This window comes from Anas acuta, chromosome Z (assembly GCF_963932015.1).
Source record: "Anas acuta chromosome Z, bAnaAcu1.1, whole genome shotgun sequence".
NCBI classification, from domain to species: domain Eukaryota; kingdom Metazoa; phylum Chordata; class Aves; order Anseriformes; family Anatidae; genus Anas; species Anas acuta.
Window position 1 is genome coordinate 20,935,759 of NC_089017.1, and position 23,645 is coordinate 20,959,403.

Here is a 23,645-nt window from a genome sequence, read left to right on the forward strand (position 1 = left end):
CTGCACCTTCAGCAAGCTGTTAACGTGCAGACTGGGCTGCCTGTCATCGATGGGCCCTGTGATAAGAGCTGTAATCAAATGAAGGAGATATGGTATTCATACCCTTACTTACTGCTGAAACACCACCTCCCATAAAAGCACTGCCCCAACCTATTAAGCATGACTCTGTGCACACCTCCAGCTGAAAGCATCCCTGATCATTAACTGCCTCACAACTGATCTCCCTCTTTGTAGGTTAAAGGTCCTCTGTGAGCAAAATCTCCATCCTTACAGAAGTTCATATGTTTCCAGCATTAAATCTGCAGGGCAATACAGTACTACTGACTTCTGGATGAGCTTCAATCATAGCATGTGAGGCTCTTGAAGAGTGTTTTCACTATAAACCAGTTACCAAAACACCCTATTTGTGCTGGAGACTGCCAGAAGAGTTTATCCTACCCTCCCTTGTATTTCTCAGCCACATATTCCTAACAGTTTGTGCCAGAGTTGACAATGTTATGGCTGCATCCATGAAGCACAAGGAGATGACCTTTCTGAAAAAACAAACAAACAAAAAAAACAAACAAAAAAAAACAACAAACAAGAGCTATGAAGAGACGCACTTCTAGAAGGATCAAATCTCTGATCTGAGTCGTTACACATTTGCAGCCACTCTCATGCAAACACAGGGTGGGGACGGAAACAGGGCTGGGCCAGCCACTTTCAGCAGCAGGCCACAAGCTGAGAACATCAAGAAACACTGATAAAAAAATCAGACCCTCTCCTTCCCAAATGCACTATTGGCCACCATTAGTTGTAATGCCACACAGATCATGTAAACCACAAGTAGTTTTCAGCATTTCCCTGATGCAACTTCATTTAGTGGGTAAACACCATCCTGAGTTGATACGAGCACTTTGGGTAAGAGACACAGTAACAAAGCAAAAGTGCTTTACAAGAACATACACATATTGAAGGTTGAACCTGAGAAAAGAAAAGAGAAGTGATCCCATCTATCTGAGGTACATGAGAAAATGGAGTCACAGTAGACTGCTTTCACTTCATTATGCACTAATGATATTTAAAATACTTTCTTCTCCAAATGGAGACCACACACAAAACAGATCCTGTAGCTTCAGCATGCCAATGACCCATGTTGACAAGTAGAAGTACACAGAGCACGTCCTTACTGAGGACAGAAAAAAAGACACTACTCGCCCACGTTTTAGGCTGATGCTACCACACATTTGTTAACATATAATATAGCTACTACAAGCTTTGTAGTTTCAGTTTTAATCACCACAAGCACTGATATCTCTCATCTTCCTTTGCTTTTAAGATGGCTCTTCCTAATTACCCAGAAGTTTCGTGCACCAATAAAACAAATACGTGTCTTGCTCCGAGTCCCTTTTAAGTCTGGTAGCTCCAATAAACATGACTCACTCTAAAATGAGCTCTTAGATACTGTAATCAGGTCATCACTCATTATGAACTGAAACATGAATGTGGAGGCAAACATAAGATGCAAGCCATAAAACACTCGGCATGGGAAACTGGCTATGGAGGCTGCTTTGCTGCTGTTCCTGCCCACGTCTGTCAGCATGCCCAGGACAGGCTGATCCCACACCCCGACACGGCGCTTCTGCAGGGGAGGAGTCATGGCTCCCTTAGACAAGGGTGAAGTATCAATGGGCCCCATGCTGAAGTTTAATACACCACTTCATTACCTGAGGCAGTGAGCTCTGTGGCTAGTTTTCAGGCAGCATTGCTCACCTAGAGGTATGAGCCCATGGATGATGACAAGTGCCATCAGATGAGCCCAGCCAACCACCCTAACGTGGTGCAGTCCTGTCAGCCTTGATGTAACCTGAACTTGGTCCCCCATATCAGCTCCCCATGAAAAGCTTTGCTGTTACCATGTCCTGCTCCTCTTAGCTCCTGTACTTGGCTGCTCTCACCTTTTACTCTTGCCCTTCAGACGCAACTTGCTACAGACAATCAAAAAAAGAGGACAGTGGAGTGGAAAAGCACACAACCCATTTGATAAACATCAGACTAGGAATTTAACTGAATAACAAATGCTTTATAATCTGTTCCTGGATCAACACATCCATGGGTGCCTCCTATCCTCAACAAGGACATACCTGATCAAGCAGCCCTGGCCAACATAAAATCCCTCATTAAAATTATTGGTGAAGATTGACTCAGAGGGTGGGTGAAGGCAGTGACAGATATCATGGGATTGCTGTAGTTCTGCTTTGGGAAACCTCTAACAAAGAGGAAAAATGACAAGAGTGGAGAATGTAGAGACATTGAAAAGTGAAAAACATGCATCTCTTCTAGAAGAGATACTGCATCAGCAATTCACAGGTTAGGCTTCTTTCCTGACAGTGCTAAAGTGTGTTTCTGGGCAGAATAACTATGCTCTGAAAAAGCAAAGCACAGGGAGCACCAACACCTATGGTACTTATGCTGGGAGGAGTCTCTTGCAACACCCAACGCCTTCTGATAAGACTGCTTATACACTTTCCCCTCCAGCACATGCTGGCTTCAAAGCGACAGTGATATCACATGAAATAAGCACTTGCAAATGCTTTTAGAAACAGCAATGACAACCTGTGGAATAGAGGTGGCAGCAGGACTAAGCTGCACAGCAAATTAGTTTGAAGACTTTCAAGATCATGGGTCCTTTAAGTCTGGTTTGATGTAACTTTTTTTTTTGGCAAAGACTTCAGTCTTCAGTGATAAACTCAAGCATATAGCCTTCCACCTTACCACACAAACGCTTTGGGTACATCCATCCACACAAGTTTCCAGACAAGTGATCTTGGTTTGAAGACAGAAAGCTCAGTCTCTTTTCCAAACAGGGCACATATCAACCAGAAGATGTGGAAGAATTATGAAATGAGAAATAGATTCTGCTCTATCAGTAACTTCTTGATAATGATAAACTCAAAGAATTATGATAAAGAATGTTATGGGTGCAGAAGAGCAAGGTTAGGGTTCACCTGGAGACCTCCAGCCCACTGGTATGACCAAGAGTTATCTGGACAGACTTAACATTGCTGCTGAAAAGATCCAAATGCCACAAAACAAGGCACATGTCCACTACATAAGGCTTTGCAGGAAGAGAAAAATGCATCTGAAATCATGTTTTACAATTCATCAGTTTGGGGATTTGGGGTTTAGAATTCAGATAAAAACATCACAAGTATTCCCTCAAAGATTAGATGTTATGAATATATAGACAAATGCCAGTGCAGTTCCTAAAAGCTCTCCATTTCAACTCATTTTAATTGTTGCCACCCCATTAGCCAGCAGTTAATACAAAGAATGTTTGTTTAGTTACTGGGCTCCCTCATTACAGATATTTCTTTACAAAAAGAACTCCAAATGAGGAATAAGTAGAAAACTCTGCATGGAGCAGCTAGCAGCATTAAAGCTTAAATTGTCATACCTAATTTTCAACAAACATGAGCAGACTTATTGGAGCACTTCATAAGATATAACAATTGAGTAAGCAAATTCTTCCACTAATTACTTAAGTTGATTCAGTGGAAAAGATGGCATACTACAAACAACTTCTTACATACTCTCATTCCACACATTTCCTACCCTATACCCCTCTCCCTCATCCCCCCAGAGATATCTGTTTTCTAGAGGGTAATCTGAGTTGAGACTTGAGCATCTTCCACCAGCTGACATATTGCAGCAGTGCTCACCATCATCTTTGTCTGAAATATTCCTGTATGGTATAGTACCTCAACAGAAGAGCAGATAAGACAGTAGCAGTGACTAGCTGGTGTTTCAGGCTTGTAGATTGCAAAAACATCTTCTGTGCTCCCTGTTGCAAGATGGCCACTTCAGATGTTATCAAGCACTTGGAGCTCTGTCAGCCAAATACTGGGTTGCCAACATATCCCAAGGTGCCGTATGCACCTACAGCTGACAAAGCACAAAAACCATCTGCCCAGTCTGACTCAGCATTAGTAGACAAAATAAAACCAGGTTCATAGAAGACTATCGTGTAAACTGAGCAAATCTTATGAGCTCCACAAGTGCTAATTATGCAAATGTGTTCCAAGTTCAGAGTCAACCTTTTTATCACAACTATGACAAGGATTTTGAAGGTCCCAGGGTCACAGAGATCATTCACATCAACACTGGACTTATCAGATCTTTCACATAAGTGCCTTTACACTTGAGATGACAGTAAATAGGTGTTTTACAGGTCTAATTTGCAATGACTTACAAACAACCCCATGGATCCATAAATTATGTTTTTGTTTAAAAAAATAAGTCTTCTATAATATGTAACTGAAAAGCATATAAGGAAAAGTGAATTTTGTTTTAATTTGCAAACGTAAGTTTGTGGAGTCATTTACAATTTCAAAATATTCTGGGATAATCACAAACGAGCCAGTTTTTTAATTCTTAAAAACCAGAAACTAGGAAAAAATACTGTTTTACAGAATCACTTAAGGCTTTCTGGTTATTCATTTGTACTCAGATGTGTAACTGTTTGCAATAGTTCAAGAACAATACATGACTACTTCTAGCAGGTAGACACTTTAACAAGACACTTGCCACAGACACACCAAAAGACTTCTTATACTGGGGAAGACAAAAAAAAGGCTCTTATTTGTCAGGACCAATTGCTCTCAGTTTCCCACCATCAGAAACATTTTCCCAGGAAGAGAGAAATAAGCAAGGAAGACAATGGTTTTTGGCACCACAACAGTGAAGATCAATACACAGAATATAACAGAGGATGAAAAGAACAAAATCTTCTTACAGTGACAGAGAAAAGTTAGTAAACTCAGAACTGAGGTAAGAGGTAAAGGGATGCATGACAAAAATATAATAAAATGCTGGAATAAAAGTTTTTGTCTAGACTATTTGAGCTGAAAATCACTTAAATCTCATTTCACAGTCCCAACTGTGTGATATCCTGAGTGCTGTGTAAAGCCCATATACAGAGGTTGGCACACTGCCCCACAGGAGGCAAGGACACGCTCAAGTCCACTCGCAAGATGTTCGGCAAGTTGTGTGTCCTTTCTTCACACCTTCCTGCCTCCTCCACCCACCCAAGCGTCCCCAAACATCCCTAGCATTAGCACCAAGAACAGTGTTTAACAGATACATGATGTAGCAGCTCAAAGAACACTATAACAAATGTCAAGACTTTCTTGCACACAACCTCCAGAGCAGCACCTTACTCATCAGTCCTGGTAAAATTAGAACCAGGTGTGAAAGCAGTGACTGATGGACCCCAGGCAGCATCCCATTCATGTCTGTCTGTACCAGGAAAAGCTCTGAATGGGAAGTATTTGTCCCTACATTTCAGTGCTGTAATTTCAAGAAAAAGCTCAACTGTGTTTTAGAGAGTCAAGGTGACCTCAAAAACCATAGGTTATGAGAGCATGCAAATATTTTATCCTAGCATGAACAAGGCCAATACATTCAGTTTAATCTTTATTTCTAGTATAATTTGTACTTTCAAGTAGCCAGGACTGCCTGCCCAGAGCAGCTTGGCTTAGCAGTTGCTCCTAGGGTTACCCCAGCAAACATAGTACCAGCCAGGCCCTGTAACTGGAGCAGCTCTGTGATCTCTCAGTTCCTTTTGAGACAGGTTCACTGCTACCTGAGCCTGCTGCACTGCCAGCCAGCTGGAAAATGCAGGGACAGGATTACATGTCCAGCTATTGGAAAAGCACTACTCAAAGCTACCGATGCCAAAGGAGTTCGCTCCTGAGCCTCTGCTCCTAAATACAAAACCACAGGTACCTAATGCAGCACTTTGCTAACTGTGCAGAAGCAAATATGCCAACTAACTGCGAACAGAGATGTCCATTAAGAAAAGATGATTTTACAACACCAAACTCCTATCACAGGAGTTCTGTTATGGTACTGAGTACCTACAAGGTCTAGTGTTATGCCAGAAGACACTTATCTTTGGTAGAAAAAACTTAAGGTTCTGATCAGGACAGCCTTCTACAGACTTCCTCTGTCAAAGAGCACAGTTGCAAGCAGCTAGCTCATATCCCACAACCATAAAACCAGATGCCCTAACCCTTTTCCTATGGCTCCAGTTAAGGAAATTCAGTCAATTTGCTGAACATTTGCTCCAATAAAGGGCTCTGTACAACATAAAACACTGAAAGCACTCAAGACTTACCACAGCTGTGAACACAGAGGGCAGATATGCCTTGGATACTAGAATAATACGCTTTATTAAATTATGAGGCTCTTCAATCTGGCATTCTCAATTTTTCCAACATATAACTGCTCTCTTCTTCCTTAGAAATGACTATGGATTTCCTAATCTAGTTATTACATTGTCTGAGGCATGCACGCTCAGATTTTCATACGTAAATAGACATGCATTTTCTGGCCAGACCATTCTCACAAATTGGTCACACCAGATCTACAGGGTCACTGTTCTAGACCTGATCTCACTGCCAGCCATTGCAAACAAGTAGGAAAACATCTTCTGAGTGTTGACTCCAGAAGTCCACTAAAAAGACAGTCTGATGTAAAAATTGGAAGCATTAGCAAACCACTCCTTCCCTTGAGCTTTCTTGTAGAGACTTATTCCTGTTCACTCTCCCAGAGTAATCTTCCCTCACTTCCTTGAAAAAAGGTCTTATTTCAGTGTTCTGTATCTGCTGCCACAAGTCCAACCACATCCATTTAGAGAAAGGAAGCACTATTTCAAGTCATGAACCTTAGGGCTATCACACAAAGGGACTATGATGCAACAGCAACCACAACCCATGCTTCTGGGATCAAGTGTCAAAACTGCTAGATTTCATGGAGCCCGTCAAGTGCCAACACTGTCAGAAGGCTGACAGACTGTTGAGACTTGTCTTAGTTTACTTGAATTCCCACAAAGTTAAGAAGTCACTTTTAACCACACAGACACAGATGACTTTGGCATTCATCAAGTAATCACAGGCACAGCTGGAACATTTAGTATTCACTTTTCTGCTTATAGGTATCAATAGCCTTTAGTTTACTTTCAGATGTGAGGCTTTCTACAATGCCATAAAGTGACACTTTAGTAGAGGCAATAGACATTAAATAGTTCTGTTTTCCTCTCAATGTGTAATGATACCAGAGCACAGCCATCTCTTGTCTAGTAGGGTTCTTTACATTGTGCAGAAAAATAACACTCTTCATTATATTTTAACTACAGCATAATTGTTCTGTATACTTGCAAGAACAGGGAGGAAGACCGGATAATGGGTCTGAAGGACGTACATGAAAATTTGACCATAAACAATTTCAGTTAGCTTCAAAGCATGTGTTGCTGTCTACAATTATAAACCTGAAATGCAGTTTATAAGTCTTCCTGTTGCCCAACTATTTCCATTTGCATTTAATTGCAAACCCCACTGTCTGTAGAAATACTTCACGTAACTCCTTAATAAAGCTACCTCTTCATGTGTTACTAGTTGGTCACCTCAACACAACCGGATTCCCCAAAATATGGGCCACTCAGTATCTATAAAACATAGCTCCTTTCTGTGAACTACCTCGTTGTCCATAAAGCTCTGATTGCTGATAAAACCTCAGTCTAACATTACCAATATAAAGCTGCAAGCCTAAAGAAGCACTCGGGCTGATGGAAATGAGGAACTGAACACCAATTACAAGTTGTTTCTTTCCCTTGCAGGTCATCCTGTCTTCACGTACATAGTCCAAACCATTATCACAGTCAAGCCTGAAGCCAGCTTGGAAAGGACTACATGGTTAAGTAGCCAGTCCAATTGAGAGGTATGTGTTTTCTACACACTTACAATAAGCATGTTTTTCATATATATTTTTTTTAAAGCAATTTTTTTTTGAAGATTTGGTTGGTAAGATTAACATGTCATTAGAGGCTCAAGACATTTGAAACTGTATGACACATTCCAGCAGGAATTTCCAATAGGCTTTCCTTCTCCAAAGGTTAATTCATGAAGAATCAACTACTAAAGTGTGAAAGGTTCCTGTCAACTTTATATGCTCACAGCTTTCTCAGCTTGTGATTTGAATTCCATGTATTTTGATACATTTGTCATTTTCTGTTCATTTCACTAGAATTATTGCATGCTTTTTTATTAGCAATATACATTAAAAAGCTTTTATTAAAGAGCCAAAATTTTACCATATGGACCCCATTTCCTTATATTTTACCTATTCTGACCTCAGTTCAAGTTAACACAAACAAAACGTAAATGAAATAATGAAAAGAATAGTTTAATATTGCCAGGATAGTAAAATAAGCTACTCAAATATGAAAGAAAGGGAAATGTCTATAGCATGTACAGCAAAAGTAGACATGGCTTCAGCTTTCTACAGAACCCCAAAGGCATTCATTATATGCAGTCACAACATTGCCTGTGGATAGATCTCCACCCATAAACATTTGTAGATCAAGTACAGGGCAGAAAGACACAGCAGAAGCAGAGTAGAAGAACAGGAAAGAGGGACAAGAGACCACCAGAAGAAATGGCAGAGCACAGACTGAACTCACCACAGTGACAGCAGGAAACCTGAATTCAGGTTTGTCTGCCTCTCCTCTGTTCACACACAATATTTACCCACAGCTCTATCACTCCCACAGCTGCCAGCTTAGATGCTTCACTCTGCAAACAGTAGCTAAGGTCACCCTGATCAAGTTGGGATGTCTTATCCCTCCCACAGGACCAGGATGAAGTACTAGGTTTACCGAGGCAATTGAGGACTGAAGAGGCCAAACATGTTTGACAGGAACCTTTGATGCTTCACCGACACACAAGCTGGTTGAAGTTTGCAAGAAGCAGCATAAGGTGAAGGTTTTTGTTCACTGTCATTACTGATGGGTAGAAATTCAAAACAATACTTGTCATTTAAACCATAACCAGCTAATGTACATCCCTGCAAAAATGTTGCACGTGTTTGGTTTTAAATCTTTATAGTGTTAAAAAGCTGACTGCATTAAAGCTGGAGACCAAAAGAATAATTTGTAGATAGTTGTAGTAAATGCCTTCTACATGGATGTTGGCAAATAAGGGGCTACTCTTGGCTGTGAGAAGGGAGGAAGACAAGAACAGAAAGGGGGGAAAAGGAGGGAGAGAGAGCAGGGAAGGGAAGGAAAGGGAAGAGCCCAAAACAGCCCAGCAAACTATTCTCTTTGGGAGTGAACAGCTGACAAATAGATTCAATGTTCAGATCACTGTGATGTTTACATGAAAAAGCTTCCTACCAGCAAACTCATGCTATAGTAACCAGCTGAAAGAACTGCGGAAAAATTCAGCTTGAAGAACTGAAAAGGAGGATGACAAGGGGGAGTGCTGGAGCAACCTCAGCCATTCTGTGAGTCTGTAACCTGAGGAGAAAGCTATGCAAGTGTCACCGAGCAACTTTAACAGGAGCTATATATGCCTCAGGGTCTGAACGAGAAGACTCAGTAGGGTCAAAACACCTGCCTAGGAAAAGCCAAAAGCAAAAGCATCACTTAAGCATAGGTAACTTTGAAATTGTAAGATAGCACTGTAGAACCACTCAGCCCTGACACTTGGCCTTTGTTTCTTTAACAATTCATTGCTCTTTCACTAGTCTGTTGCAGGGTTCAGCCTCTACAAAGTTCCAAAACACTGTTTCACGCTTTCCATATTCTGAAAAAAGCTCCAGAAACACCTGAACTGTTACAATACTCTCTTCCTTAAGATGCAAACACAAGTATGTGGATAAAATAAAAAGAAAAATATGCACACATGATGTTCGCAGCCCTGAACTTGGAGAACACATTTCCTTGTTTTCTTTGCTTTTTCTCCCTAAATAATTATTACAGCCTCAGTGCCTTTGAATGTTGTTTGTTTGTTTATATAGAAACAATGGCATTTCAAATCTTGTCGGGGGGAAAAAAAACCCTTAAGCAATAGGGATAACAAATGAACCAACTTAGTTTGTACCTACAGAATAAATTGTCCCATAAAATTAAATTGAACAGTTTTAGTACAAACATGAACTAAAATCCACAGAAAGTAAAGAAATGTTATGTGGTACAGAATATCCAACACAAATGTGAGGGACCCCTAAGCACCCAGTAGACCCCACAAAACCATGGCAGCTCCTGCCGTATCTCCCATGTTTCCAGTTCCCCAGGGAAGGCAGTTGAGCTGCTTGTGAAACAGCTCAAACCACATTGCACTTTATTGCTTCTGTCACTGCAATTGCCCAGCATGTGCAGGAGCCATCATAAAAAGGGGACAGAGGTACAGCAGGCTCACAAGCCAGGAATTCACCTTACAAGCTCTTTTCCTCACTGACTTTGCTAGTCCATGTGGGTGCACAATGGTACAGGGGCAGGAGACGCCTTCTTTGCTTCTGCTTCATAGGTGGGATGATGATCGGTTTTCACAGGTAGAGGACAAACTAGGTGTACCCACACAGGTAACCAGTTCAAAGGCGGTGCCATATCAGTTAGGGCCTCAGTTATCACCTGAAACCTGCTTGGCTACCTCTGCTCCACAGAGAGCAGAGCGGTGCTTGCAAAGTTATCAGAGCTGGCACCACTGGCTCCAGCCTGCCTTGTCCTCGTGCTCCCCATTAATTGCATACCCAGTAAAAAGACTTAATTCTCCTTTGTTATCAGGAGTTAGAGCTATAGCAGTGAACTGAAGCTCCAACAGCCTAAAAGTTAAATGTCAGTTCTTACATCAAGGTTTGAAAAGAGCATACAAAACCCTGCCTTTTCACTCAATAGGTGTAGTGCCTAAATACTGACAGTATTAACTGCTTTGGGTGACAATGACATAGCTACCATTGCACATATCACTGCACAGTCATCAGATACGAAGTGAATCAGATGTTCCCCCCTTCTTATCAATATTCAGAGCACTTCCATTTCCAGGACAAGTCACTGACAGCTGCACACACAAGATATGCGTTTACTAAATCATGTGCCCACCAGTTTCTAAACATAATTATTACATCTAGTAAATTCAGATTTCCTTTAAGCTGATAGAAAACTGTCAATCTCTCTTCTTTAATTTTTCAGGTTACTCACTCACATCAACTCCATAGTCCACTCAAAAAAAAATAAGGTTTGTTTTAATGCAATAAATACTAACCCAAAGTACCGACACAAAACAGTCTCATTGCTACCCTGACTGCATTTCCAATAATGAAAACACTGCAGTGACGATGTTAAATATCGGTTGTGAATAAAGTAGTATGAGATGATGCCCCATCCCTGGAGGCATTCAAGGCCAGGCTGGATGTGTCTCTGGGCAGCCTGCTCTAATGGTTGGCAACTGGGCTCAGAGCAGGAGGCTTGAAACTAGATGGAAATAGATAGAAAATAGATAGAGATAGTAATATCAGGATCACCATGCAGACACCTCAAAACAAACAAGCATTCTGCTTGAAATAGCAACACTGAGACCACTAAAATACAGGAAGCATATTTAGCTTTCATCACTGTTGTGGCAATCATAGTGCACACAATGCACATAAATTTAACATCAAATTAAGCTGTTAGTTCAAGTTTTGAATTTTCTACCCAACAACAGAAATCACATCTGTATAGGCTCAGCACTGACTTTTGTCATCTTCTGTATAGCTGCAGTCTGTTTCCTTCATTGAAGCACTGCTTTATAAATTAGCACTCTGGTTACACCTTGTAACAATCTCTTCTTCCAGGCTTTGTGCTGGTTTTCCACTCATGCTATCTGCAGTCATCATCCATACTGTAAGATGCTTAGACTTAGAGCTGCTATAGGGTACAGAAGAGTCTGAAAGTAACATTTAGTACTGTAATGGGAACAGTTTCTGCAGAGACCTAGTGTCACAAAAGGGCTTGTTTTGTTACCATAAGTTTTTCTGATTTGCTGGATTGTAGGCTAATGGCTGTAACAAATGAGCTGAAGGAAAATACTTCCTTGTAACTGACAACATTTTTCATACAAGTGGTCAAGTTCCAAGAAAGCCTTTGTTTTATAACTTGTGGAAAATAAATTTAAACAACATGATCAGATGTAAACTTAAATCTCAAATGTGTTTAAGAAACTAATACAGATCAATTCTCCTACTGCTCTAGGAACCCAAACACCTCAGTAGCCTATTTCTTTGTCCATTCAGGGTTACAGATACAGCCATCAAACAACATTTGCATCCTGCATGAAGCAGGCAACTGGTTGTCTACAGCATCCCACTGTAATTTTAGGAAAAAATATATAGACCAATATTGCAGAAATCCACTTTTTTATTAAATGTCCATAAACATTTGTGGATCTGCTCAATTTTGTTCAAGTGCAACAACAACAAAAGGACAAACTATCAAGTGTTATTGCCATGGTTCAATGTTATGGAAAACACTAGCCCTTGTTTTGCTGTTACTACTGAAAATACAAAAAAAAGAAATACATTGTTTGTTCTAGAACAACTCACATCAGCTAAATCTTCAGCAAAATCATGTGTTTTTCTTTTTATGATAGGTATGAAGATAGACACTGGAGCACAAGCAGTCTGCCTTGCACGTGATAAAACTGGGATGGCTTTTGGAGTGTTGTAATCTACTATTCAAATGTTTAGTATTATCATGGTCAGAGGTGATGTAAATTCAAAGTGGTAGGCAGTCACGTCCAGTCTTTGCAGCTAAGCTGGCTACCTACTTTCAGCAGTCAGCTAACAAACACCAAAGCAGGATTGGTTCATCTCCCTCTAAATCACAGCACTGAAATCTTTGCTCTGCCATGTCCTGAAAACCAGTATTCAAAAAGTTTGAGCTCACATATAATGAAATAATGTTTACAGTGTGCCTGGAAAAACAGTCAACCATTTTTCCTGGGTAAGTGCTCTATCCCAGACTAATCTGAGCATAATTACTGCTCCTCCCAGTACACTTTTTTTATTCTTTTTAAGTTACACTACCACATACCCAGGCTGATATTTCAGTGCATTATTTCTCCTGCTACATCGTATTGAGAACATATGGAATTTAAGCCTTGTTTACTACTGAACAGAGGCCAGCCAGCTATTGATTGGGTAAATCAGTTGGCCTGAAAAAAACTAAAAATCCCAGAAATGAGCAGTACATAACCACAAGTCACTTCTCATCCTTGCAGTTTTGAGGCCCTACAACTCGAGTAACTTTACAATCAGAAAAGGGGTGCAAAATTGTGCTGAAACTTACTTTTATGTACAAGCAGCTTTTTTTTTTTTTTTTACCTTTCTTGTTTAGTCTAATGTTTACACTTCCTTACAATTTTTGTACTCCTGCAGCAGTGCTTGGTGAGCACCACAACAGCTTTGCTGACAATTGCAGCTTTATTGAACTATGGCATTTGAGACTGAATTCTCTCAAAAAACATTTCTGTAATTCAAAACTGCTTTGGCCACAGGACAGCTGAGAGCAAGCCCATCCCTGGCAGGCAAGCAGTGGCACCAGACTGGCAGCAGCATCACAGCAGAGGAACCCAGCAAGCAGGTGATGCTTATCCCACCACCCTATGTACCTGGAGGTCCCCTGGCCTGGTTCACCTGCACAGTCCTGTGCCATCCCCATGTTTTGCTGTCCCTTTGCACACACACTTTCCCAATCAAATATTCATCTCTATGTGCAACAGTAACACAGTTTATAAAACAACTCTGCCTGCTGCTCATGTTCATCCCAGCTCCAGCTACACTGAGTCAGGCTGGCAGACCTGACTGCGGGTTTTTGCTGTGAGCCAGACTGGGGACCTAACCCAGCCAAAAAAAAAAAAAAAAAAAACACGTGGAAGGAGTCAAGGCTGCTTCTCCCAACAGCAGAGCTGACTGAAAGTGCACACAAAACCACAGCTTCAGGGTGCGGATCCAGAGCAATTTAAATTCATTTAAATGCTGGCTGCCACAGTCCCACCTGGCCATAAATACTCCCCCTCCTGGGGTCAGCATAAGCAGCTGTGTCACCCACAACCAGCCACTTCAGAGGCTGGAAGATGCAAAGAAAACCCAGCCATGCAAATCAGCTCTACAAGGAGCTATTAGCCACCCAACAGGTTGGGTCTCCATGCCATCAAATTGACAAGAGGCAAAGACCGCAGCAGACCAGCTGAAGGCACCTCAACACTTTCAGGCTTTGCAGAAGGCTCCCCAGCTGCAAAGGTCTGCAGCAAGCTGGGATTCCAATGTAACAAACCAGTTAAAACAACAGTTTCTCTCAAAAGAAGTTAGCCCTTGATAAAAGATCATGTTTTAAGCAAAGCCAACCTGTACCCTTCTTAGATTTTCAAGTTTTCTAGTTTTTACTCACTTTAACCAGACTACTGGACACAGAAATCATCTGTACTTAGCAACAGTTCCACAAAACACCTTTGAACCCGCCCTCCCTCCCCCCCCCCCCCAAAAAAAAAAAAAGAAGTAAAACATTTCGTGGCCTTCAACACCGTGAAATACATTTCTCTACATACTTTGGGCTTTTCTTATTTCAGCTTTCCAGAAATTAATCTGTACTGGGCTCATAGAAATCAAGGCTCCGGTTATATCCTGCAGATATAAGTAGTGTAATAAGCATCTTTACAAATTAAGCACAAATGCAGGAGGATATCCTCAATTTTCAGGCAGATTGCCCAGAGGATGGCTAGTATGCACAACTTCTCATTTTCCAGCCTGCATGTCTGGTGTTCCCAGCATGAATACCTTGTCAGAGTTTGGAGACTGGTAAGAATCAGTTTAAATACCTTGCTGGAGGCCACAGGAGCTTTTGCTACACTCTGAATGAAACAGGTCAAGGTCCACAGTGGAAGACTGGCAGAGACCTCATCCCTTATTACCAGCTTTTGCTGAATCCATGGGCTGCTTAGCCTGCTATACCCAAGCCAGGAGAAGCTCCTGAGATGAAAACTGCAGTTTCTGCCAGCTCCAGAGTCTGGCAGGCAGGGCAGGCACCACACCTCGAGGCAGCAGCTCCTTGGCCTGGCAGCTGTTTGCCCATGGATATGAGTCAGAGCCATGAGGTGCTGCTCAAATCTGACTCCTGAAGGCTTTGTACCTGGCCAACCTCTTAACTTGCGCAGTAAGCGATAAGAAAGGATAACACTGACATGATTCCTCCTAAGTTTCTTGCTAATGCACACTCACTTGAATGAAAGAGAAATTTAATTAAACTCTGAAGTCAGCCACCAATACAAATTCTTAATGGTTGTTTATTTTTTTTTAGCATTTCAAAATGTATTCAGGAGCAAGAGAAGTGTTTGTAGGGACACCACTTGATTCAGTATCTCCGCTGAGGGCAGCAGTAGATCTTCAGACCAAAGTACGCCTTTTCTCTTCTACATAGGACTTCAAGCAAGAACTGTAGCCACATCTCCTTTTTCTCCTGCTCCACATCCCACCCTGGCACCCTTCAAAGGCCACCCCATGGCACCCTCCTGGCACTGCCTGCTGCCACCAGCCTGTCACCCCATAGAGCAGGATACCCCTGGCCACCAGCACGCACCTGCCTCTCCCTTCCCCCAGCTGTGACACTACAGCAGTGCATATCCTGTGGTTAACACTACTCAAAGCATAGCTGGCACCCTTCACTAGATGACGGTGGTTTTCTAAAGGCAAGCACAAGCTCTAAGCTGCAGGAAGTGCTGATCCACCCAGAGAGATGTGCAGGGCCCTCCTCGTGTCCCAGCCCATCTCACTGCTGGGCATCAACAAGCATGGTGCCCCCATGGGGCATTCCTCCCTGCTTCATCTCCAGCAGGTCACAGGGTGGGCACTGCTTCCTCCCCACCCCATGCCCACAGCTTGGTTCTGCAGGAACAGTTCAAGGATATCTGCTCCAAAAAAATCACCAAAACAGCCTGACCAAGTGAAGCAAACAGAGCAGGTTAATCATTTGCTGTGAGGAGCTGAGCACAGCTTGCTTATCATCCCGGTGAAGTATGACCTGCCAGCCCTGTCTATCACTGTCAGGCATTTTTTTCCCAGCACACAAATAAGATTATTCCCAGTATATCACAGCAGACTTGAAGCAGCAACAGTAACAAGCAAATCTTGAGATGGAACAACTATGTAATTGAAACACCACTCTCAACAGAAGAGGCAAGCTGCTAATCTGCTGCTTCCTACTCCCTGCCTCAAGTATTGGACTTGATATAAGCACACTTGTGTGTGCACTATAAAACCCGCTTCCAGTGCAATATTAATATTTCCTGTTTCAACAGCACTCAAGTAGCTGCAAGCATGCTCTAACATAGCTTAGTCCTTTCTTTACCAAGAGACTTCAGGGGAGATGAGTCTGCTTCATACAAAAGGCACACAGAGAACCACTCCTCCCAAATGAATTATGTGCACTTGGTTAAACAAAGCAGTTAAACTTTTCAAGTTCTCATTCAGCAGTTTAATTATTAGCAATGTACAAAAGAGTAGCAGAGATAAACAGTGTGTTTGGTTGCCAAATTACGCCCATCAATAAAAAAAGAAAAGCTTTCTCATGAGCCACAAGTGCTACGGAAAGCATACACCCTACAGAATATATATGCATAGGATACAGTTAAGCCTTTTTTTAAAGCTTTAAAAATCCATCTGTTTTCATTTTAAAAAATCCTATGGAACATTTACCAAAAGATTTTTTCCTATTCAGTTGAAAAATGGCCATTTGTTTCCCTGCACTTAATACAGACACACAGAAGTCATAGATTCTCAAGTTCAACATTTTTCTAAAAGTCACTGTTTTGCAAACTTTCACATCCTGCTGTGTTAAGGTGCAGTTTCATAAAGAGGCAGGGCAAACCCAAAGTGAAACGTAGCCTACGCCTATCTCCACAGGCAGGGCAGCTCTCAGTGTTTCATGCTGCTTGTTTGCTCTTCTCTTAACACCAGAAAGAAGCAGCCGTGGGAGGGATGATCAGTAGCATCAACACCACCATCCTCACTGGATGCTAAGGTCACGTCTCCTCTGTATTCACCCACCTCAGACCCATAAAGCTGGTTTTCCAACTTCAACGGGTGAGATGAAGACTCCTTTACCTCTCGTCACAAGACGAGCAGGAGGGTACTGCCAGCTGCAAACCTCAAAGCATGCAGTGAAGCTAAGAGGAATAAGACTTGAGGATAAGTCTGCTTGATATTTCTTTGATATGCCTCTTCACACCTCCCTTCCAACAAGTTTGATGTTGCTCATGTACCTAATTTCCCCCCCTGCTCATTCTGTAGGGATCTGGGCTCACTAACACAGGTACATTAATTCAGAAACTTTCAGCATGGAAATGCCTGAAATCCTTTCCAAATCCAGATGTTTCTGGCCTCACTCAGTGTAGCTGTATTACATCCCTGGAACTGTCGTGAAGCCATTCAGCCATTTCTTACAAAATGTAAGTATTTGTTACCTCACACAATTTTCAGACAGACCAAACTGCAAGGTTTGAGGTTTCAAAGTGATAGGAAAGAGGCTTTTTCCTCAAGGATACACTGCTGTCTGATTTGCTGTATTCCTGCATAAAAAACTTCACATTTAACTGATCTGGGAGGCACTTCCAAGAATTATACTTTTCTTCTTCATAATCTTCAATGGCAAAGGCATTTTCATGATAGAAATGGCTCATCCTTTGAATTTTATTACAAGGCCCGGTTCTCTGCACTTCAGTAAGACTGCAATTGATTGTGTTGGGTTTGAGAAATAAGTCAGGCAACAGATGTAACCAGGTTGGATAGCAGCTACATAAATCCAGTTGCATTGAGCCTGTTAACACAGTTTCTGCTGCATGAGCTACTTCCTTCTGCTTATATGATCTCACTTGAGTTTGTGCTGGACATGAACAACTGAAAAACTCAATGCAGCACCAAAGAAAACCTTTTACAAAGTCTTTATTTATTTAAGGCAATTGACAGCATGCAGAGTTGGAGGCACCTTTCAACAAGCAGTCCATGAAGCCACAAAGGTTTGGCACTGATAGACAAAGAAAAGGCCCAAAGGCTTTTTTTCCTGAGGCCCTGTTTCTCCAAGGTACAGTGTTCACCCTGAGCTAGCACCGGAAAAGGATCCTCTTGCTTGGTTTCATTCAGCTATTTCCTGACTCTAAAGATGAAAATGATCAGCTACAAGGATTTTTTCCAGATGCATATCTTCGAGTAACTGTATCAGCAAAACTGGAAACATAGAGCTGGCGTTTAAGTTAGGGATGTCTACCCCATTACTTTCCCTTTGTATTATTAGGTCCCAAGGTACCCAAAGATGCTTTTCTCACACTAGTTTCCATCAGGCTACAAAATGTACCTGAGATTTGTATGCATCTTCCTCTCTAGCTATCAAAATGAAGTGCTACTGGCAGCCATGCAGACTGATTCATGTACTTCCTAGCAGAGAAGGGTCATAGTAAAAAGCTAACCTTCTTCAGAGCAACCTACAGCTTCTGCCAGGAGCTTAAAGCCAAAGTCAAAAGTACAAGTTAGGTTAAATGTTTAAAACAGTACTAGTTTGCTAGAGCAAGAAGCCTCAGCAATTTGATAGCCTAACCTGAACAACTTATTAACTCTTATGAGAAAGCCTGTATAGATGTTGTATTCCCATGATCCAAAGGGCAATTTTAGTTATACAGAGAACCTGCAGCTTCTGCTGGGTTTCATAAGACATCAGATAATGCAAGCCTAAGTTTTCTAGTTGGAGGGCCTTTTCATTTTTTTCCTTCCCTTTTTTTTTTTTTTAAAAAAAAGAAAAGATGCTTCCCCTCTTATTTATCTCCAAAATGGCAAGCAAATACAGCATAGCTAAAGCATATTTGGTTTTCTAGAACTAAGAAATTAAATACATGCATCCCTACCTCTGATATCACCTCAGAAATGGCTATGGTTTGCAGGTATGTGTGTATATATACACACACACATTTTTTAAATATGGATTATCAGCCCAGCATATGAGAAACCTTTATTCATGCCTACAGGAAAAAAAAAGTCATCTCCAAGGCTCCTGCAGGAAAAAAAAATCTAAAAAAAAATAAATAAAATGATAGTGTGATACAACTGCCTCAGCTTCTCACTCAGGGAAGGACTGAAAAGCAACTGAAGCCTATGCAAGCAGACAGCATTGGTCAGAGGGAAGACAGCATCAGGAAAGCAATGAAGGATGCTCTTACCCACACCTGCCGGCGCCTTGGGACCAAAGGCCAAGCAGTGGAAGAGTGGCTACAACTTAACACACACCAAGTTCTCCCTGATCACTCCAGTAAAAAAACCTCAAAACTACCATTGCAAAGCATGAATGCTGAGATAAGAAGCCATATCTTCAAAATGACACTGAGCATGTTTATTGTTGACATCCTTTCCCACCATAAATAAGGGTGTGAGATTCTTAAGAACACCCCAGTCATCTTGGACAGTACATTAATCAATAAACTATAGTGCTCAGCCAGGAACCAAGGCTTAAAGGATTGGCCTTTTGCTCCTTGTCAAAGATTCTTTGACCATATTGGACTTTATGGCAAATGCCACATGTACAAATCCACAACCAGACCAGATCTGCAGAGCAGATCCCATGCTTCTGAAGACCTGATGGGCACACCATTAGCACTTGAGAAGCTTTTGCACATCAGATGCACGGATAAAGCATCAGCACAAGGTCAAATCACCATGAGGCCCAGAGATTGTCCTCAGCACCACATCTTCCCAGGCCCTGCTCCCGTGACTGGACTCTGCCATACCAAACAATGGCTGGGATGACTGGGAGGTTAGCTTCAAAAGCAAACTTCATCATCGCTAGCATAGACACAGAGCATACATGGCCAGCAGCCGCTCTAGAAAACATCAGTGCTAACCTTCAGCAACCTTCTCCAGAAAACATCATCAGCATGCTTTCAAAGGTCTCTGGGACACCCTCTAGGTAATGCAAATGAAAAATGAAACCTATGGGCACGGTCTACAGAATGCACCACCTGGGGGGCATCAACAGAGAGAAGTGTTCAAGAGGGTGCAGAATCCTCCAAACTGAAGGTCTTGCTGTCAAGCACCAGTTTTCACACCTATCCTGGGTGGAAGTGGGGGTGGCCCCTAGCCTTTTGAAGATTTTTGTGCTTCTATAAAAAAAAGTTTCCAGAAATGGCTATAAAAAAAGCTGCAATACTAAAACCTGGAAAGCTACTCATCAGACCACAGGATGCCAGAATTGCTATGAGCTTTGCAAATAATTTGCATGTTCACTTTTAGCAATGCCTACAATATCAGAGGCGTTTCTTATCAGGATGGCAAAACCAAGGGCTTACACATCTCTGCCCAAAGAAGAAAATACAGCCCATGCAGGATCCCAGCAAACCACAGCAATGCTGAGAGGGCCCTGCAGCAAGCAGGAGGAGGAAAGCTGCTTCAGGGATTTTTTTAAAATATAGGTTGGAGAAACAAATACACCTTGTCTGAAAGGAAATGCCTGGTACCTGCACTGCTTCTCACCCCACTGAAGCTGTAATCTGAAGTTATAAAGTTATAATCCAAAGTTATAAAATTGTAGAGCAAAGTTTTAAACTACAGTCCAAAATTCCGAAGTTATAACCCAGAAGTTATAAAGTTATAACATGAAAGCTGCAGTTGCAGTCTGAAGTTGTGAAGTTACAACCCAACCTGATACCTACAATGCTGCATTACTGAGGTAAAACCCCGAGCTCTAGCAGGAACCTAAAGTCCTGGAGTTAAAACGCGGAACTATAGCTACAATCCGCTCAGAAAGCTTCAGGTTAAAAATAACAGCGATGATTAAAAAAAAAATAAAAAAGGCAATAAAACAGGAGCCCGAAAAACTGCTCCGAAGCCTGCCGGAGGTCGCCGCGAGCAAACCCAAAGCAAGCCGGAGCGCTGCGCGCAGCGCCGCTCTGCAACGGCAGAGCCGGCCGGGCTGCTTTTCTTTGCCCTCAACCCTCTCTTTAAGCACGAAAACGAGCAGGCCGGCGAAGGAGGGGGGCGAACAACAGGCAGGCCCCGGGCGCCCCCCGCTCCCGCCGCCCCCCGAGCCCACTCACAGCCATAGCGGGGCCGCTGCAGGGGCGCCAGCTCCTCATGGTGCATCCTGCCGCCGCCGGGAGGGACGGCGCCCGCTGCCGCCCGCCCTTCTTATGCGCCGGCCGCGCCGCGCTGATTTGCTGCGCCCGCGCCCGCGCCCGCCCCGCGCCGGCACCGGGACGCGGGGAGCGGGGAGCGGGGATGCGGCCACCCGGGGAGGCGCCGCGCACGGCTGCGGGGCGCCGCCGCACGGGAGCGACGGGGGGGCGGAGGGTCGGGGGGAGAGAAGAGAGGGGGGTGGAGGCGTATGGGGAAGGAGGGAGGGAGAGGGAGAGAGAGGGAGAGTGGGAGATCCCAGCCCACCCACCCGTAAGAAGAAAGAAAGAGGGAGAGAGAGAGAAAGAAAGGGAGAGAGAGAGAAAGAGAGAAAGAAAAAGAGAGAAAAAGAGAGAAAGAAAGAGAGAGAAAGAGAGAAAGAAAGAAAGAGAGAGAGAAAGAAGGAAAGAAAAAGAGAGAAAGAAAGGGAGAGAGAAAGAAAGAGAGAAAGAAAGAAGAAGGGAGAAAGAGAGAAAGGAAGAGACAAAGAGAGAAAGAAAAAGAAAGAAGGAAAGGAAATACAAAAGCCAAGAAAGATAGGGAGGGGGAGAAAAAGAGAGCAAGAAAGAGAAAGAGAGAGTTAGAGAGAGGGAATGAGAGAGAGAAAGAAAAAGAGGGAGTAATAAAGAATGCCAAAATAACTACGAAAAAAAGAAAAAAGGAAAAAAAAATGAAAGGAAATTAAAAAAAAAGTGAAAAAAGAGAGCCTGGTATTAGGAAAAGAGAAAAAAGGGGAAAAGAAAATGCTGAAGAAGAAAGAAAGGAAGGAAAAAGTGAAAAAAATAAAATAAAAAGAAAGCATAAAAAAAAAAAAAAAAAAAGCCACCAAAATGGGGAAAGGAAAAAAACTTTAACCAAAAAAATAAAAAAAAAGGGGCGGGGGGGGGGGGGGAAGAAAGAGTAAAACAAGTGAAGCCAATGAAAAATAATAATAAAAAAATAAATAAATAAATTCTACCCCAAGTAGAAATAGCTTAGCCACCTCTCGTCTTGCATTTTTGCAGAAAGGAGACTGTGGAGAGGGGTGAGAAACCAAACTTGGTTTCCCACTTGCAGTTTTGCTGATTTGAACCACCCTCACCCTCCACAAGCAGTGTTTTTGTTGTACCAAGAAGCCACCACCACAATCTGCAGTGCAGTTGGGGCACCTTTGGAGCATGATGTACCTGTCGGCCTCCCCCTCATTTCCAAGGCGTGGGAGCAGGGTGAATGCCCTCACTGGTGGCTTCCATGCATGGTGAGCCCGGTGCCCTCAGCGATGACTTCATCTCAGGCAATGGACCAATAAAGCCTCTGGCCAAATGTTCACATTTTGTGGCTGGATGGTGGCCACCGGGTCCTAGGCAACACCTGAAATGCACCAGAGCAGACTTGGAGGTGAGCAGTGCTGGAGGTGGAGGCACACTTTAGGGTTACACTGTGCCTCGCAGGCTGCCTCTAAGCCTCCAGCACAAGGTTTGCTGGAAGACAGAAAGTGAAAGCAGTGTCCATGCACAGCCATAACCTGTCCTGCAGTGCGTGTGGGACACAAAGTCCCTGTGTGTTATTGTAGTTTAGTGCACAGTGTGCACTTACCTGACAGCTCTCAGCAGGTGTTTGCAGACTGTCCATCATGTTTCAGTCATCTCTGTTTCACAATAAAACCATGCTAGCTCTACAGAGCCTCCTTTGAGCTTTTCCACAGGTTAGAGATGTCTGCAGGTTGTTTGCAAGGCCTCTGGTTTTGTTCGTTCCATCTTTAGCATTGCTGGGAATGGCTCATGAAGGGATGAAAACATGCTGGAGGGAATGGACATTTCTGGTAGTAATTAAAATACAAATTATACAGGATGAAAGGGCTGGAAGAGTACAGGAGAAAAATGACACCCAACAGGAAACAAATTTACCTTTACTGAGGTCATTTTAATTTTCTCAACTCCCTGAAGCAAAAGGTGATGACTTACTGTAAAGGCATGCAGGGCAGACACAGGTAGAGCTGCAGCTTTCTGAACACTTCTGAAGCATCTTTTAAACAATCGCCCATATATTTTCTTCTGATCTTAGACCCAAACCAACATGGAAAACATTTCAGTTAAAAGTGGATATGAGTAAAAGACTAAAAATATTTTGTTTGCTGTAAATTACCATTTTGACTGATTTTTATAATGTTATACTCAGCCAACGTCAAGAATGTATTGAAGTACACTTTCACAACCCAGTTTCTTTGTTCTTTAGCCTTTGCTGTGTTGTGCTGCTCCCTCATTCACTGTAGTTGAAAGAACAAGGGTGTGCATGGCCATAGTGCCCCCTGCACACACTTTGACACCATGCCTGAGAAAACTGCCTTGTTTCCTTGTCTTCCAGCACCTGTAACATGTCCTCTCCATCCTCCTCCCCACAGGCTCCCCACGCTCACTGTCACTGTACAGGACTCAGCAAATCTATCCCATGGAAAAACTACATTTTTTTTTTCTTGGTAGGGTTATTTCTTAGAAATGCAAGTGCCAGCAGAGAGCAGGGGGTACCCAGGGGTTGAACATAAAGGCCAGAGTGGGGGAAACTAAGAGGGCTTTTTGGCAGCATCAGCCTCCGTAATGCTCACAAAACAGCAGGCACGGACGTGAGCCAAGTGCTCCCAGCAGGAGGTTAGGCAGGTGGGAGAGTGC

At 42.7% G+C, this 23,645-nt stretch overlaps 1 protein-coding gene across 7 annotated transcripts in view; it reads right to left on the reverse strand.

The window, feature by feature from the left end:
• IQGAP2 (IQ motif containing GTPase activating protein 2) overlaps nt 1-21,083 on the reverse strand; it is a 128,127-nt gene extending 107,044 nt beyond the window's left edge. For all 7 annotated transcript variants that reach the window (XM_068667604.1, XM_068667601.1, XM_068667599.1 and 4 more), the window contains exon 1: nt 20,925-21,083. In XM_068667604.1, the coding sequence (XP_068523705.1) occupies nt 20,925-20,970 (46 nt within the window). In that variant the 5' untranslated portion in view covers nt 20,971-21,083. The remainder of the gene's footprint in view (nt 1-20,924) is intronic.
• Between the last annotated feature and the right edge of the window lie 2,562 nt (nt 21,084-23,645).